General features: G+C 42.0%; 1 protein-coding gene across 1 annotated transcript in view; it reads right to left on the bottom strand.

Moving 5' to 3' along the window:
- dachd (dachshund d) overlaps window positions 1–15782 on the bottom strand; it is a 246610-nt gene that overhangs the window by 230598 nt on the left and 230 nt on the right. Inside the window, 1 exon segment of the mRNA XM_061724211.1 lies at window positions 15142–15782. This exon segment is cut by the window's right edge and continues 230 nt beyond it. Coding sequence (XP_061580195.1) covers window positions 15142–15728 — 587 coding nt within the window. The 5' untranslated portion in view covers window positions 15729–15782.

Here is a 15782-nt window from a genome sequence, read left to right as displayed (position 1 = left end):
GGATCTTGATTCCATCATCACTTTGCTGCTTAATCCTGATTTAATCCTGATTAAAGAGGGAAGTTTTTAGTTTTTTAAGGAGTTGTCGGTTCGAGGCCGACGCTGGAGGGAGAGAAGAAGAAGAAGAAAAGACTTTCCTACAGAGACGTGGAAAAGAAAACCCAATGTGTCGTCAAGACAGAAAAAGATAAAAATAAATACGTTGTAAACTCAAATGAGTCTTCTGTATCTGGAATGAATGTATTCTTGAGTCTATAAGGTAACAATAATATAATAATAAGATAACCTTGTTTGAATTGTAAAATGGGTTTGGCTAAATACAAGCTTTGACTAAAATGAGACTAAAATGGACAATTCTGACTAAAATAAGACTAAAATGCTCAGACTTTTAGTCGACTGAAACTTGACACGACTAAAAGGAGAACGTGCCTGAAACTAATAAAAACTCAAATTAAAGCTGCAAGCAGCGATGAACAGGCCCTCTCGCGTGCAATTTTCACCAATAAAAGTCAAGGACTCAAAACCGAGTCCAATGACACCACCCACGAGTCTTTATGTCAAACCATTCAAAAGTTATGGCAGAAAGTAGGAACTATCAAATATGGACCAATCAGATGAAGGGGGGGCGCGCGTTTTGGCGTCTAGCGTCGCCATGGTAACGCTTTTGACTGTGAAAAGTAATGCACATCGTCACAGGATGGAGACGCACATTTTGATGTATAACACACCTGGGTGCACGTTACGGTTCAGGCGAAGAAGCGGCCGAAGAAATGGCATAAATTGTGCCAAAATTACACGATTAATTCAAAATGGCCGACTTCCTGTTTGGTTTCGGCCATGGCGCCAAGAGACTTTTCTTTAAGTTGCGACATGATACAGGTGTGTAGCGATTTTTTACAATAGGGCCTTCGCACTGTCAGTGCTCGGGCCCTAATGATAGCTGGACCCAAAGACAAGACTAAAACAAGAATTGAAACAGGCTGACAGAAACAAACGTTGGACTGGTCCGTCTGGTTTCCTGGTTTCTCTTCAGGACCTGCCGACCCACCGGAGGACGAGCTGAGCTTTACCTTTACCTTTAGCGTCGGCTACGAGGCTTTCACCAGGTAAAGAGCAGAATCAGCCCTTAAAAACAAGCTGCTGGAGACTCAACACCGTCGCTGATGTGAGGCCAGCAGGTTTCCAGCTGTTGTTTCTGCTCCCATCAGACCTGTCAAGTCTCCCGTTTTGGCCGAGAAACTACCGTATTTCACCCTCTTTCCCACCGTCCTCCCATAAATTTCCCATTTTATAATATAATAGTTTTTAAAAAGCATCCCTGCACCTCTCCAAACTGAACTCCCCCCTACTGTAACCTGGTTCTTGTGACGACAACGGGAACAAACTCTGAACAACAAGTCAGAGAGATGGATGGATGTAACGAGAGAGAAGACATTTCTGCTAAAAAAGCAAAGACTTTGTGTAAAATCTCTAAAAATGGGATAGAAAATGTACTTCCTAAAGATTCCACATGAGTGAAAATGACAAATGAAAAGAAAATGTAAATGTTTCACTTGAAGACAATTAATGTGTATAAACTCAAACTCAGCATCTTAATCTATTTATTGTTTCTTTTTTACTCATCTTAACCTTTTTTAGACTCCAGAAAGCTAAAGTGCACTTTAAAACACACATATTTTAAACGTTGAATATCTGTTATGTGCAATTGTGTGTTTGTTTGTATTTCCTTAATCTGCTGTCAAGCCTTTTAAATTGAACCCTAGGAGGATAAATAAAGTGATTTGAATTGAATTGAATTGAATCTGAAAATATTTAAAATAAATAAATGTGCTTTAATTCCCTTTTGTGTTTTCATTTAAGCTCTATTATAGGAATTACATAGCTGTACATACATAGGAAGTACACAGCATTTCAGTGTCAACAGAGGTAGAAATATCAGATTCTGAGATAATAATTGTAGTTTGTAAGTGATTGACAGGTAGATATTTTAGATTTGTTGTAAATGTATCTTAAAATGTAAGCAGCAGAAACTTTCCCGTATTTTTAAATCCAAACCTTGACAGTTATGACTCTGATGTTCCGGTGAGTCCGGTGAAAAACTCTGATCAAATCAGAAGGAACTGAAATCATTGATAAGCTGCTAACAGCACCAAATTCTGCTTACGTTTAACGAGGATTTCATATTAAAAGGGTTTTAAAGTGATTTGAATTTAATTGAATTGAATATAATTGAAAATGAAAATATTTAAAATAAATACATGTGCTTTAATTCCCTTTTGTGTTTTCATTTAGACTTTATTATAGGAATTACAAACATACTGTAGGAAGTACACAGCATTTCAGTGTCAACAAAGGTAGAAATATCAGATTCTGATACATAATTGTAGTTTGTAAGTGACTGACAGGTTGATATTTAGATTTGTTGTAAATCTATCTTAAAATGTAAGCGGAAGAACCTTTCCTGTATTTTTAAATCCAAACCTTGACAGTTATGACTCTGATGTTCCGGTGAGTCCGGTGAAAAACATTCTGATCAAATCAGCAGGAACTGAAATCATCAATAAGCTGCTAACAGCCCTGAATTTTGCTCACGTTTAACGAGGATTTCATATTAAAAGGGTTTTGGTTCCTTTTTTTTTTCTGCGTAAAAAACGAAGGGGGCAAAAGTTGGCTTTAGTGAAATTCCGAAAGTACAAAGGGCTTTTTGTGGCGTGACATTCCTCTCTTAGTATTCAATTATTGAGGAGGAGTCTTTTGTATCGGAGCAAAGCGCTCCAACAACATTGACACTGCAGGAATAACATCTGCATGTTTACTCAGGAGAAGATTCATCCCTGATAGGCCCCGGGAAAAAAGAAAAAAAAACCAAGAGAGGGGGAGAGAGAAAAACAAGAGGAGGAAATTTGTGGAATCCCATCTGAGATTGCTTCCCTGATGGATTCCTTTTCCTGTCAGCTCAGACGAGAAATGAAGCTGGGGAAAATTAACTCCTGATACAGCTACGCCGAATTAAACAACGACTCAACACACTTTTTAAGGATTCCAGCCTTGTCATTTTCAATTTTCTGCTCTTTGGACATGCTTGTATTCAGATTCCCCAACATCTATTCGCCAATATCAATCCTAATTAGACAATCTGGGCCGCGCGATGGATGGGAGCGCAGTTATTTGCATAATTTAATCATAAATACTCAGTGATACATATTTCCAAATGCATTTGTACAATTATCTTTTCATCCTTAGGGCAAAAGTATTAATATGATTAGGCAATAATTCTTTAAAAAAAAGGGGGGGAAATAGGAAACCGGCAAGTGTGCCGCTCTTCTTTTTTAAACTCCAGCTTTGGGCTATATGAAAAATTAATTAATTTCTGAGGAAAATCAATTTCTCTATGTGACCATATTAGACGGAGCCTGGCGAAGGCCCCGCATTCCTTCCCCAATCAGGAAATCTCATCTGCTCCCTCTAACTTCTGTCAGTAGCGTTTAACGTCCCGGCAGGAGCGGCGCTGACTTCCGCCACGCTGCCTTTAAATGTGCCGTTAACACGAGGGAAGTGGAGACGGCAGCTCCGCTCGGACGGGATACGAGCTGCAGATATCCACCGTTCAATTCCTCCTGGTCTAAAACAGCAGGTCAGATATCTGCAATTACATTCTTCCTGTCCACAATTGTCATTTCAGATATTCCACAACGTCATTCTGGACAAATGACGTCACTTACAGTCATAATTCCAGTTCAAGATATCTTTAATTCCCCTAAATTCAAGATATCTACTTCTTCCTTTCTAGATATCTTAAATTAAGTTTTGACTAGTCAAAATGACGTTATAGAGATCTTGAATGAAAAATTCTGACTAGTCACAATGTAATTGGGACTATAGTCAAAATGCAGTTGTAGATATCTGCAATGTGAATTCCGGATATCTGCAACTGAATTACGACTAGCTGTAATTACAGTTTAAGATATCTACAATTTACATTCTTCCTAGTCAAAAAGAGCATTTCAGATATCTACAATTACATCTTCCTGTCCACAATCGTCATTTCAGATATCTACAACGTCATTCTGGAAAAATGACATCACTAACAGTCATAATTCCAGTTCAAAATATCTTTAAATTAAAGATATCTACATCGTCCTTTCTAGATATCTTAAATTAAGTTTTGACTAGTCAGAACAAAGTTGTAGATATCTCAAACTAGAATTACGGATATTCATAATTTAATTGTAGATATCTATAATCAAGTTATAGATTAAATTAGTGATATCTCAAATTGGAGATATCTTTAATTTCCATTCTGCCTAGTCAAAATGTAGAGTTTTGACTAGTCAAAACAACGTTATAGATATCTTGAATGACAATTCTGACTAGTCACAATGTAATTAGTCAAAATGAAGTTGTAGATATCTGCAATGTTAATTCCGGTTAGTCAAACTTAGACATTAAATGTTAAAACGGCTTGGCATAGTAATTCCAGTTTGAGGTATCTACAATTTAATTCTTACTAGTCATAATTCCAGTTCAAGACATCTTTAATTCCCCTTAATTCAAGATATCTACATTGTCCTTTCTATATATCTTAAATTAAGTTTTGACTAGTCAAAATGACGTTGTAGATATCTCAAAATGTAATTACAGATATCTACAATTGTCATTTAGGATGTGTGACGAGTCGAATGTCGTTTTCAGTCACGTCATTGCTGATATTTGTAATTCAGTTTTGACGAAACTGAATTACAGATATCTCTAACTGTAGTTTTGACTAGTCAAAACGACGTTATAGATATCTTGAATGACAATTCTGACTAGTCACCATGTAATTAGTCAAAATACAGTTGTAGATATCTACAATGTTAATTCCGGTTAGTCAAACTTAGCCATCAAATGTTAAAATGGTTTGCCAAAGGGAACCACCAAGTTTGACTATCCAGAATTAACATTGCAGATTTCTACAACTGCATTTTGACTATAGTCGTAATTACATTGTGACTAGTCAGAATTGTCATTCAAGATATCTGTAGTTACATTTTGACTACAGGTAGGCAGAATGGAAGTTAAAGATATCTCCAATTTGAGATATCTCTAATTTAAAATTCCTTTCAAGATATCTATAACTTGATTATATAGATATCTACAATTAAATTATGACTATCTGTAATTCCAGTTCAAGATATCTACAACTTTGTTCTGACTGGTCAAAACTTAATTTAAGATATCTAAAAAGGACGATGTAAAGTCTCAGAGAATCAATCACCGTGCAATTAGCTGTAACAATGCACCTCCCAATAATCCATCATATCTATTTCAGTACTGCTGCACCTTTCACTTTTTTAAATTGTATTGTATATATGTAAATAAGTGCCACATTGTTTATTTACTGTACATTTGTTACTTACTGTTATTACTTTTTAAATCTGGGTACAGTGAGCGGAGTAACCGGAGTCAAATTCCTTGTCGGGCAAATGTTCAAACTTGGCCAATAAAGCTGATTCTGATTCTGATTATGATCTCGAATTGAGGGGAATTAAAGATATCTTAAACTGGAATTATGACAAGTCAGAATTAAATTGCAGATATCTAAAACTGGAATTACAGCTAGTCGTAATTCACATTGTGGATATCTGCAACTGAATTGTAGATATCTGTAATTAGAAACACATGAATGGCCAAAGTGACGTAATTTGTCCAGAATGACGTTGTGAATATCTGAAATGACAATTGTAGACAGGAAGAATGCAATTGTAGATATCTGAAATGCTCTTTTTGACTAGGAAGAATAGAATTGTGGATTATCTGCAACACATATCCAGTCTAGCTGTTAAATGTTAAAACGTCGGACCGGTTCTGAGGTCGGACTGACCGGCGTTGGCTTGACCTGTCGTCAGGCCGCCGTTTAAAAAAGCATTTCACTGTTGCAGAGGAATTAATTGGTAATTCAGAGGTCGCCTGTGAGCCGGTGGAAGCATGCAAATAGGAACGGGAGCTGCGGACAACTAATGCATCCAGCAGGCAAATTAACAAAACAGACCTCTTTACCATGCAAATATCCTCTAAATCCACAAAACGACATTAGACAGTGTCAAACAAAAGCCTCTCTAATAAGAGAAATCTGTGCTTTTAACAGTCCCGGCTCAGCTTTAATATGATCCGAAGAGATAAATATGGAAATGTAAATGCATTTTCAATACTTCCGTACTGTTAGTTTTACTTTAAAAAAGGGAAAGCAAAAAAAAAAAGGTGTTTTAATTTACTCTTGTTCCAACTCAGTGAATGTCAAGTCAATAAAAGCAATTCTGATTTTCAAGGAGACAATTTGTTTAGGAAGAAAAAGTACCTCGCCACCATCTGCCAACTGCACAGTTGACTTGCGTACGTGTACTGTACCTAATCAAATTAAGCAGATCCCCGTCGAAGGATTAAAAATGTGAGGAGGAGGGGGGGGAAATTAAAAAAAAAGCTTTTTTTTTCTCTCAACTTCAATAAAAGCAACAACACATCATACGAGAGCCAATTTGGCTTTCAAGAAAGTGCTTCAATGGGGATGCGCGGATTTTAAACAGCTTTGTACGCCATTATCTCCCGGCTCTCTTTCTCTCTATCTGTCTCCGTCTTTCTAACCCCTCTCCTTCTCCTTCTCTAATCAGGCATCTGTCACTCTGTTTTTTGAAGTTATTATCGCACCGGGCTCCCTCTTGGATGCGGTTGCCGGGTGACGGGGAGAGTATCTTAGCACCCACTCTTGACTGGGAAATGATTTTGAATGGAATCCAGAAAAATCTCCCCTGAGTACCTGTAAACACATCCGTGCCTCGTAGAAAACAAATATATTATAGAGGGGGAGTTGAGGCGAGCCGAGCGGAGGAGAGGAGGGAGAAGAGACGTGGCTGGCACCTCGGTGGCAGCTTCACACTGAGCACTAAACAAAACAATTACCGCCATTTACAAATATGTGTGTTTAGGCATAAACTCTGTTGAACGCCGGAGCAGAGGAGGTTGACGGAAGCTCCCAAAACTTCCCCGAGATCGCCATCAATTGTGCTTTTTTTATTTTATTTGATCCAGAACGGTTGCCGCCAGATTCCTTACAAACATAAGGAAACTGGACCACATTACACCAGGAAACTGGACCATATTACACCAGGAAACTGGACCATATTACACCAGGAAACTGGACCATATTACACCAGGAAACTGGACCATATTACACCAGGAAACTGGACCACATTACACCAGGAAACTGGACCATATTACACCAGGAAACTGGACCATATTACACCAGGAAACTGGACCATATTACACCAGGAAACTGGACCATATTACACCAGGAAACTGGACCAGGAAACTGGACCATATTACACCAGGAAACTGGACCACATTACACCAGGAAACTGGACCACATTACACCAGGAAACTGGACCATATTACACCAGGAAACTGGACCATATTACACCAGGAAACTGGACCACATTACACCAGGAAACTGGACCATATTACACCAGGAAACTGGACCATATTACACCAGGAAACTGGACCATATTACACCAGGAAACTGGACCATATTACACCGGGAAACTGGACCAGGAAACTGGACCATATTACACCAGGAAACTGGACCAGGAAACTGGACCACATTACACCAGGAAACTGGACCATATTACACCAGGAAACTGGACCGTATTACACCAGGAAACTGGACCATATTACACCAGGAAACTGGACCATATTACACCAGGAAACTGGACCATATTACACCAGGAAACTGGACCATATTACACCAGGAAACTGGACCAAATTACACCAGGAAACTGGACCAAATTACACCAGGAAACTGGACCATATTACACCAGGAAACTGGACCACATTACACCAGGAAACTGGACCACATTACACCAGGAAACTGGACCACATTACACCAGGAAACTGGACCACATTACACCAGGAAACTGGACCACATTACACCAGGAAACTGGACCACATTACACCAGGAAACTGGACCATATTACACCAGGAAACTGGACCACATTACACCAGGAAACTGGACCATATTACACCAGGAAACTGGACCATATTACACCAGGAAACTGGACCATATTACACCAGGAAACTGGACCATATTACACCAGGAAACTGGACCATATTACACCAGGAAACTGGACCATATTACACCAGGAAACTGGACCATATTACACCAGGAAACTGGACCATATTACACCAGGAAACTGGACCATATTACACCAGGAAACTGGACCATATTACACCAGGAAACTGGACCATATTACACCAGGAAACTGGACCAGGAAACTGGACCACATTACACCAGGAAACTGGACCATATTACACCAGGAAACTGGACCATATTACACCAGGAAACTGGACCACATTACACCAGGAAACTGGACCATATTACACCAGGAAACTGGACCACATTACACCAGGAAACTGGACCATATTACACCAGGAAACTGGACCATATTACACCAGGAAACTGGACCATATTACATATTGTTATTTACTGTCTAATTATGTCTTGCAGGCATTGTGACGTAGAATTGTCAAATTGGTTTAATTCACCGTAGGAATTGTTACAGATTACTTTTGTAATCCTGTATTTGACCCGGTCTTTGTACGTTTTGACCGTATAGAAACGTAATTCTCGCCTCTACTGCCCTTACTTTTTTAACAACTTGTGCTTTGCTTTGTGTCTTGCCGCTTTTAATGTTGATGTAAAGCACTTTGAATGACCTTGTGTTGATTTGTGCTGTACAAATAAACTTGCCTTGCCTTTATTTTTTGCTGTGAAGATCCGTTTGACGGAAGCAGATCTATTTAATCTATTTAAAAGGAGCTTGTAAGTGAAAAGCCGGCGGTGGGAAAGCCGTCCGGGGCGTGCGCTCAACCTTCAGGGGGAGACGATGATTGTCAATTAAACCGCTGCTTTTCTGCTGCCTCCACGGAGCCGACCAATCAGAGACGCCCGCCGCCCACAGAGGGGAAAAGGAAAACAAGTAGCTGGGACACGGGAGGATCCTACAGGATCCAGGATGCACAACACCGGATCCTGCAGCGTGGGAGTGAGGGGGGCAGGGTAACGGCCCGGTCAGGCGGGGGAGAAGGTTTGTCCATCAAGACTCCTCTCCCTGGCCCTGCCCCTTCTCAACCTTTCCCCGACCCTGAACCTAACCTGGGACTTGCTGATTGGGCCGGAGCTTCGGGAGCTGCGTGCTGGCCTGTGGTCCCCACCCCGCACCCTGGAGGATCATGTAGGGATCTTGGAGGATCCTGGACGGATCCGAGGGATCTTGGAAAGATCCTGGGAGCTACAGGAGGGCCAGAGTCCTAATGTAGATGACCAAACCTGGATCATGGGGGGGGTCAAAGGTCAACGCTGGTAATCCGGCACAAAGCAGGAGTCAGAAATGACCAACTCATGTTGGAACCAGCTCCGTCTGAACGTGGTTTCAGCCCCGACGTGATCAGAGCTGAGAGAGGAGAGGCCTGACCAAAGTGCGGGTTGTAGCGGCAGTGTTAGCGTTAGCGGCGGCGTTAGTGTGATGCTATTCACACTCACAACGAGTGCCAAACGAGAGCGTGTTGTCCTGACACAATAGACGGGGGGGCTGCGTGTGGAACATTAATACCCTCGTACGGAGAAGTATTCACCTCTTTGTTACCTCTGAAACAGCCCGGTGTCGCCGTGGCGACGGGGCCGGTCCAGCAGCAGGCTGGTGTTGTGCAACCGAACCCGAGTCCCCCCTAAACCCCCCCAACAAGGCCCTGCGCCGGGCCGGGTTACCCCCAGATCATCTCTGTCTGCAGCAGATCAGGATCATAAATGATACTGGAGGATCCTAGAAGATTCTGCAGGATCCTAAAGGATCATTGAGGGATTCTGGGGGATCCTGGAGGATCGTGGAGGGATCCTGGGGGATCCTATAGCAGTGTTTCTCAATCCTGGTCCTCGTGGGCTCCTGTCCTGCATGTTTTAGATGTTTCCCTGCACCAACACACCTGATTCTAATTAAAGGTCCTCATTAGTAGGGATGGGCGGTATGGACTAAAAAATGTAAAAATTCTGGCATTTATCCCGATAACGATAAAAATTACGATAAAAAAAATACCAATTCAACTCCATCTTTGTAAATATAAATCTATCTCACTCTCAGATCCGCCATGTTTGTTACACAAAAACGTATCAACGGGAATTTATCCTTTTTCCTTCTTTCTTTCTTTCTTTTTTCTTTCTTTCTTTCTTTCTTTCTTTCTTTCTTTCTTTCTTTCTTTCTTCCTTCTTTCCTCCTGCTCTCTCCTTTTATTCTTCCCTTCCTCTTTTCCCTATTCCTTCCTTCCTTCCTTCCTTCCTCCTCCTTCCTTCCTTCCTCCATCCTCTTTCCTTCCTTCCTTCCTCCATCCTCCTTCCTTCCTCCATCCTCTTTCCTTCCTTCCTCCTCCTCCTTCCTTCCTTCCTTCCTTCCTTCCTTCTTTCCTTGTTTTCTTCCTTCCTTCCTTCCTTCTTTCCTTCCTTCCTTCCTTCCTTCCTTCCTCCATCCTCCTTCCTTCCTTCCTTCCTTCCTTCCTTCCTTCCTTCCTTCCTTCCTTCCTTCCTTCCTTCCTTCCTTCCTTCCTTCCTTCCTTCCTTCCTTCCTTCCTTCCTTCCTTCCTTCCTTCCTTCACGTACGTTGTGCGTGGATTTAACGCAGAACTATAAATCAGTTTTACACAAAAACATCATCAACAGGAATTTATCATTTTTACCGTGAGATACAAATTCTTACTGTGGGGAATTTTTTTGACGGTAAATCGTGAACGGTAAAATATCACCCATTCCTATTTGAGATGCCACCCTGCTTCAGCACACCGTGATACAAGGACCTGTGTCATCAACAGAGATGTACAGACCTTGATGAGAAACTAATGAGGACCATTAATAGAATCATGTGTGTTGGTGCAGGGAAACATCTAAAACATGCAGGACAGGGAGGCCCGAGGACCGGAATTGAAAACCCCTGAACTAGAGGATCCTGGAGGAACCTAGAGGATCTTATAGGGATCCTGGAGGATCCTAGAGGGGTCATGGAGGGCTGACAGACGGAGTAAAGCTGCAACTACAACATCCCCCTCAAATAAAATCAAGTGTTCTCCGTAAGTAGCGGCCTCTTCTCCTGGCGGATGCCGCCGCGCCGCGTCGCCCGCTCCCGCCACGCTGCTGCTGCTGCTTCTCCATGATGTAATTCTGCAAATGGGGCCGGCAGCAGCGCCGGGTTCTGAGTGATTGATTTCAGCCGCGGCTCCGGGGGAACCTGGCTGCTTTCAGAGACAATTACAGTCCTGTCCGTGTGCCCGTAATAGCCCAGCACTTTAGCGTCATTAAAGCGGCGCGAGGCACTGCATTATCCTTTAACCCCGCGCTGTAGCCGCCCCCCCCCCCCTCGTAGTTCAGTTCAGCTCGTACTCCGTCACCCGGAGCTCCAGCGAGGCTGGGGGGGGGATGCTTAATGTAAATGATGCTCAAGCAGCAGAAGTGCACAGGTGAAACTGTTGAGCGGCTGCTGCCGGAGCGGAAAAGCCGCGGTGCGTTCAGGGACCGCAGACGCCGGTGCAAAAACCGCTAGAGATGCAACCGATCGATCAGAAACCGATCGGTATCGGTACCTGATAACGGCCCTATCGATTTTGGGAATATAATAGTTAAAAGCAGCCGATACGATGACGTTTACAACAATAAACCACCGCAGGAAGTCGTTTTTAAGAGTCTCTAGAGGGTGAAATGTTGCAAATTGCACATCAGCCTGAAATAAAACAGACAATTCTTACTTTCTCATCTAATTTTGATACCTAATAATAACCTTTAACCTGAATAACCTTATAACCAACGCTGCACATTATTATATTTTAACGTTACACCAGACGATACAAGGCTGCACATAATACACATATTGATATAATAGTACATTAAAAAGCCTCTTGTCACAGTCTTCCATAACGTAAACCCTGTCCTTTTTTTTCTATAATAAAGAAACGTCTGGTAATGTGCAGCGTTGCTTATAAGAACAGTTATTTATTAATCTGCACGCTGTACATACATCCATATTTATATATATGTGTATATAATGTACATGTGTTTATTTCACTACATAAGCACTTCCGGTTAGACGCTAAATGCATTTATTTCCCCTCATATCCGGCACTTTAAAAACCTCATGTTGTACATTTTTGCTTTTTCTTTCTCTTATATATTTGCTATTGTATTGTTTTTGCACCAAATCACCACAACACATTCCTTGTGTGTGTTTAACAAACGGACGCCGGTGCAAAAACCGTAGGCCAACGTCACTAGAGATGCAACCGATCAATCGGAAACTGATCGGTATCGGTGCCCGATAAGTGTTCCTATTGGAAAATAATAGTTGAAAGCAGCCGATACGATGACGTTTACAACAATAAACCCCCGCAGGAAGTCGTTTCTAAGAGTCTCTAGAGGGGGAAATGTTGCAAATTGCACATCAGCCTGAAATAAAACAGACAATTCCTGAGACTTTCTCATCTCCTAATTTTGATACCTACAGTAATAATACCTTAACCTGAATAACCTTATAACAACAGTTATTTATTAATCTGCACTGTGTAAATACATCCATATTTATATATATATATGTATATATATGTGTTTATTTCACTGCATAATCACTTCCGGGTAGACGCTAAATGCATTTATTTCCCCTCATATCCGGCACTTTAAAAACCTCATGTTGTACATTTTTGCTTTTTCTCTTTCTCTTATATATTTGCTCTTGTATCGTTTTTGCACTAAATCAACACGACACATTCCTTGTGTGTTTAACAAACTTAAACCTTTTTCTGATTCTGATTCTGTACTTTTGACACGTGCAATGACAATAAAGTTGAATCTAATCTAATCTAATCTAAACAATGTCAGTTTTGCACACGAGACAAGAATATTGAAGACTTTAAGATACTGATACTAATACTTTATTAAGATACTGATTTTGGAGATCGTTTCATCTCTTTATGTAACAAAACTCCAGCCTCGTCCTGCTTCACGACGTTCCTCTCAGCCCCAGGAAGACGTTGATTTTCACATTTTCTGCTCACGTCTAATTGTTCTCACTCATGTAATTATTTATTCTAGATGTTGGTGACACAAAAACGGCACGTAATAAAACCTGAGTGTGTGTGTGTTCCCGTGTGTGTGTGTGTGTGTGTGTGTGTGTGTGTGTGTGTGTGTGTGTGTGTGTGTGTATTCCCAGCTGATGGGATGCCGTTCCATCATATTTGCATTTCCAGCTCATTTCTGGGTTGCAGATCAATAAGGAATCAATCACGGCGACAGGTGGAGATGGTAAATCTGACCGGGCTGAACCGTCCCCAGACTTGAGTGATACATCAAAACCAGCTCAAACGGGACAATAAAAACGCCTTTTAATCAAATATTGATGTCTGCTTAAATCAGCCCGTTTTAATAAAACATATCGATGGAAATTATTTCATTTTGCTAACCCTAATGTAATTAATTTCCACACATTTAGTTTGATTAAGTCTATATTATTTCCTTCACTTTGTAGCAAATCGAGGACATTTAATTAAGCTTAATTTCTCATTTAACTCAATTTTTTCCCACACTCTTTATCTCTTTACACTTTACTTCCTTAAAATGTCCTCATATATGATTTTAAATAAAAACATCTTCAGAAGTAAAATAAACTGTAGAATTTACAATTTCCCAGCTTGGGATAAATAAAGTAAATCTATCTAATAATTTTCTTCTTTAAACTTTTAAGCTGAATTAATTTAAATCACAATCGTGGCTTAAAATATGAAGCAGAATAGTTGAAATATGGAATTAAAAAGCAGCAGAAAGGTCGGAAACTTTCTTTTTTAGGAGTTTTTAGGAGCCATGGTGCTCGTGCAATTTAATTCAATTCAATTCAATTTTATTTCTATAGCGTCTAATACAACTAAAGTTGTTTTTAGGATATTTCCAGAGATCCAGAATATGAACCTGAGCAATAATTACATAAAGAATGGCAGGTAAAAACTCCCCTAAGTGGGAGAAAAACCTGAAACCAAACAGTGGCAGAAAAAACTCCCTATAGAAGGAAGAAACGCGTGAACTTGAGCTGGTGTTGAATCTGGATCGATCTGCGCGTAAAGGAGGAGACAGATGATCCATCACTAACACTAACACCAGCCCAACACGTGCTCACAACTCAGGCCAACTTTTTAAACTAGTAAAAAACGCGCTTTAGTCTCGTTCCTGTCCATCAAACCGCAACACACACACTTATTTCACATGGCACACACACATTTAAGATCCCACAAAAGTGTTAAAAGCAAAAAAATGTTGATGCAAGACTCAGGTTTGGTTACAAATTTCCTTCTTTTATTGTGAATTTCCATGTTTCTTGTTTCGGCTGGAGCTTTCCTTCTTCAGAGCAAAAATTAACATTTGTTACATATTGTTAATTTGTTCTGGCCCAAAAAAATAAACATGGAAATTTCCAATAAAAGATGTAAATTTGTAACTGAGTCTGAGTTTTGCATCGACATTTATTTTTAAATGTGCTGCTTTTACCACTTTTACTTTTGTGGAATCTTCAAGTTAAGTTTTCTTTCAAGTCCCACTTGAAACTGAAAACTCAATTGGCAGCAATCAAGAGGAAGCGCAGCTGTCTTCTCCTCTCTGATCACACACACACACACACACACACACACACACACACACACACACACACACACACACACACACACACACACACACACACTCTCTCAAGTGTGTATTCATGAACCACAAACACATGCAGGCGCAACAACCACCGACCAAAACCCGCCGGGATTCCCGTTTCTGGTCCGGTTCCATGCGCCTTTACGCACGGATGCGCCTCGGTTACGGCTCCAGGAGCTCCAAGGTGCAGGAGCCGGATCCGGGGGACCCAGGTCCTGGTCCCAGGTCCCCGGATTCTGGTCCCGGGGGCCCCGGATCCGACTCCTGCAACCTTTACGCACGGCCGCGTCTCGATGCGCCTCCGCCAAATGCGACCCGGCGCGGCTTTTCCGCAGGTTTTTCTTTATTTTCTCCTTATTTTCTCTCTATTTTCTCCATATTTTCCCCCAGACACTAACCTGGCGTTGGTGCAGTCGTTGTACAGCGTCTCGAAGTCCTTCCTGGAGATGAGCTTGCAGCGGTTGACGCCGGGCTGGATGGCGCCGAGCCCGCGCAGGATGCGCACCTGCTCCACGTTGCAGACGACGGGCGTGATCTCGAGCCGCTTCAGCTTGGTGTAGACGGTGTGCAAACCCCCCACCAGGTGCTTCAGGAACAGGTCGAACGCCTGCGGGAGGCAGATGAGCTCCTGCGCGTCCACGGTGAACGACGCCACCTTGGCACCGCGCAGCTCCACCATCTTACACTCGTTGTTCTGCGGGATGTTCTCCACGGGCGACGGGGTGGAGTACACGGGCTTGGAGCTGCCGCCGGGGTTCACCACCACCAGAGGAGGGGGTGGGGGCGTCGCGGGGATGATGCCCCCTCCGGGACTGAACAGATTCTGGGTTCCAGGTCCTCCAGGTCCCGGCACGGCCAGGGATGGAGACGGAGACGAGGACGCGGCCGACGGCGGGGACGCGGCGCTGCTGGCGCACGGCGCGGAGGAGGAGGAGGTCGGGATCGGAATAGGGGGGATGAGAGTGAGAGCAGCCGGGACGGCCATGGTTTCAGCCCTCAAGTTCAAATTGAGAAAACGCCAAAGCCTTGAAAGAAGAAG

The sequence above is a fragment of the Cololabis saira genome, chromosome 6, assembly GCF_033807715.1.
Source record: "Cololabis saira isolate AMF1-May2022 chromosome 6, fColSai1.1, whole genome shotgun sequence".
Classification (NCBI taxonomy): Eukaryota; Metazoa; Chordata; class Actinopteri; order Beloniformes; family Belonidae; genus Cololabis; species Cololabis saira.
This window is presented reverse-complemented; position numbering and strand designations above follow the sequence as displayed.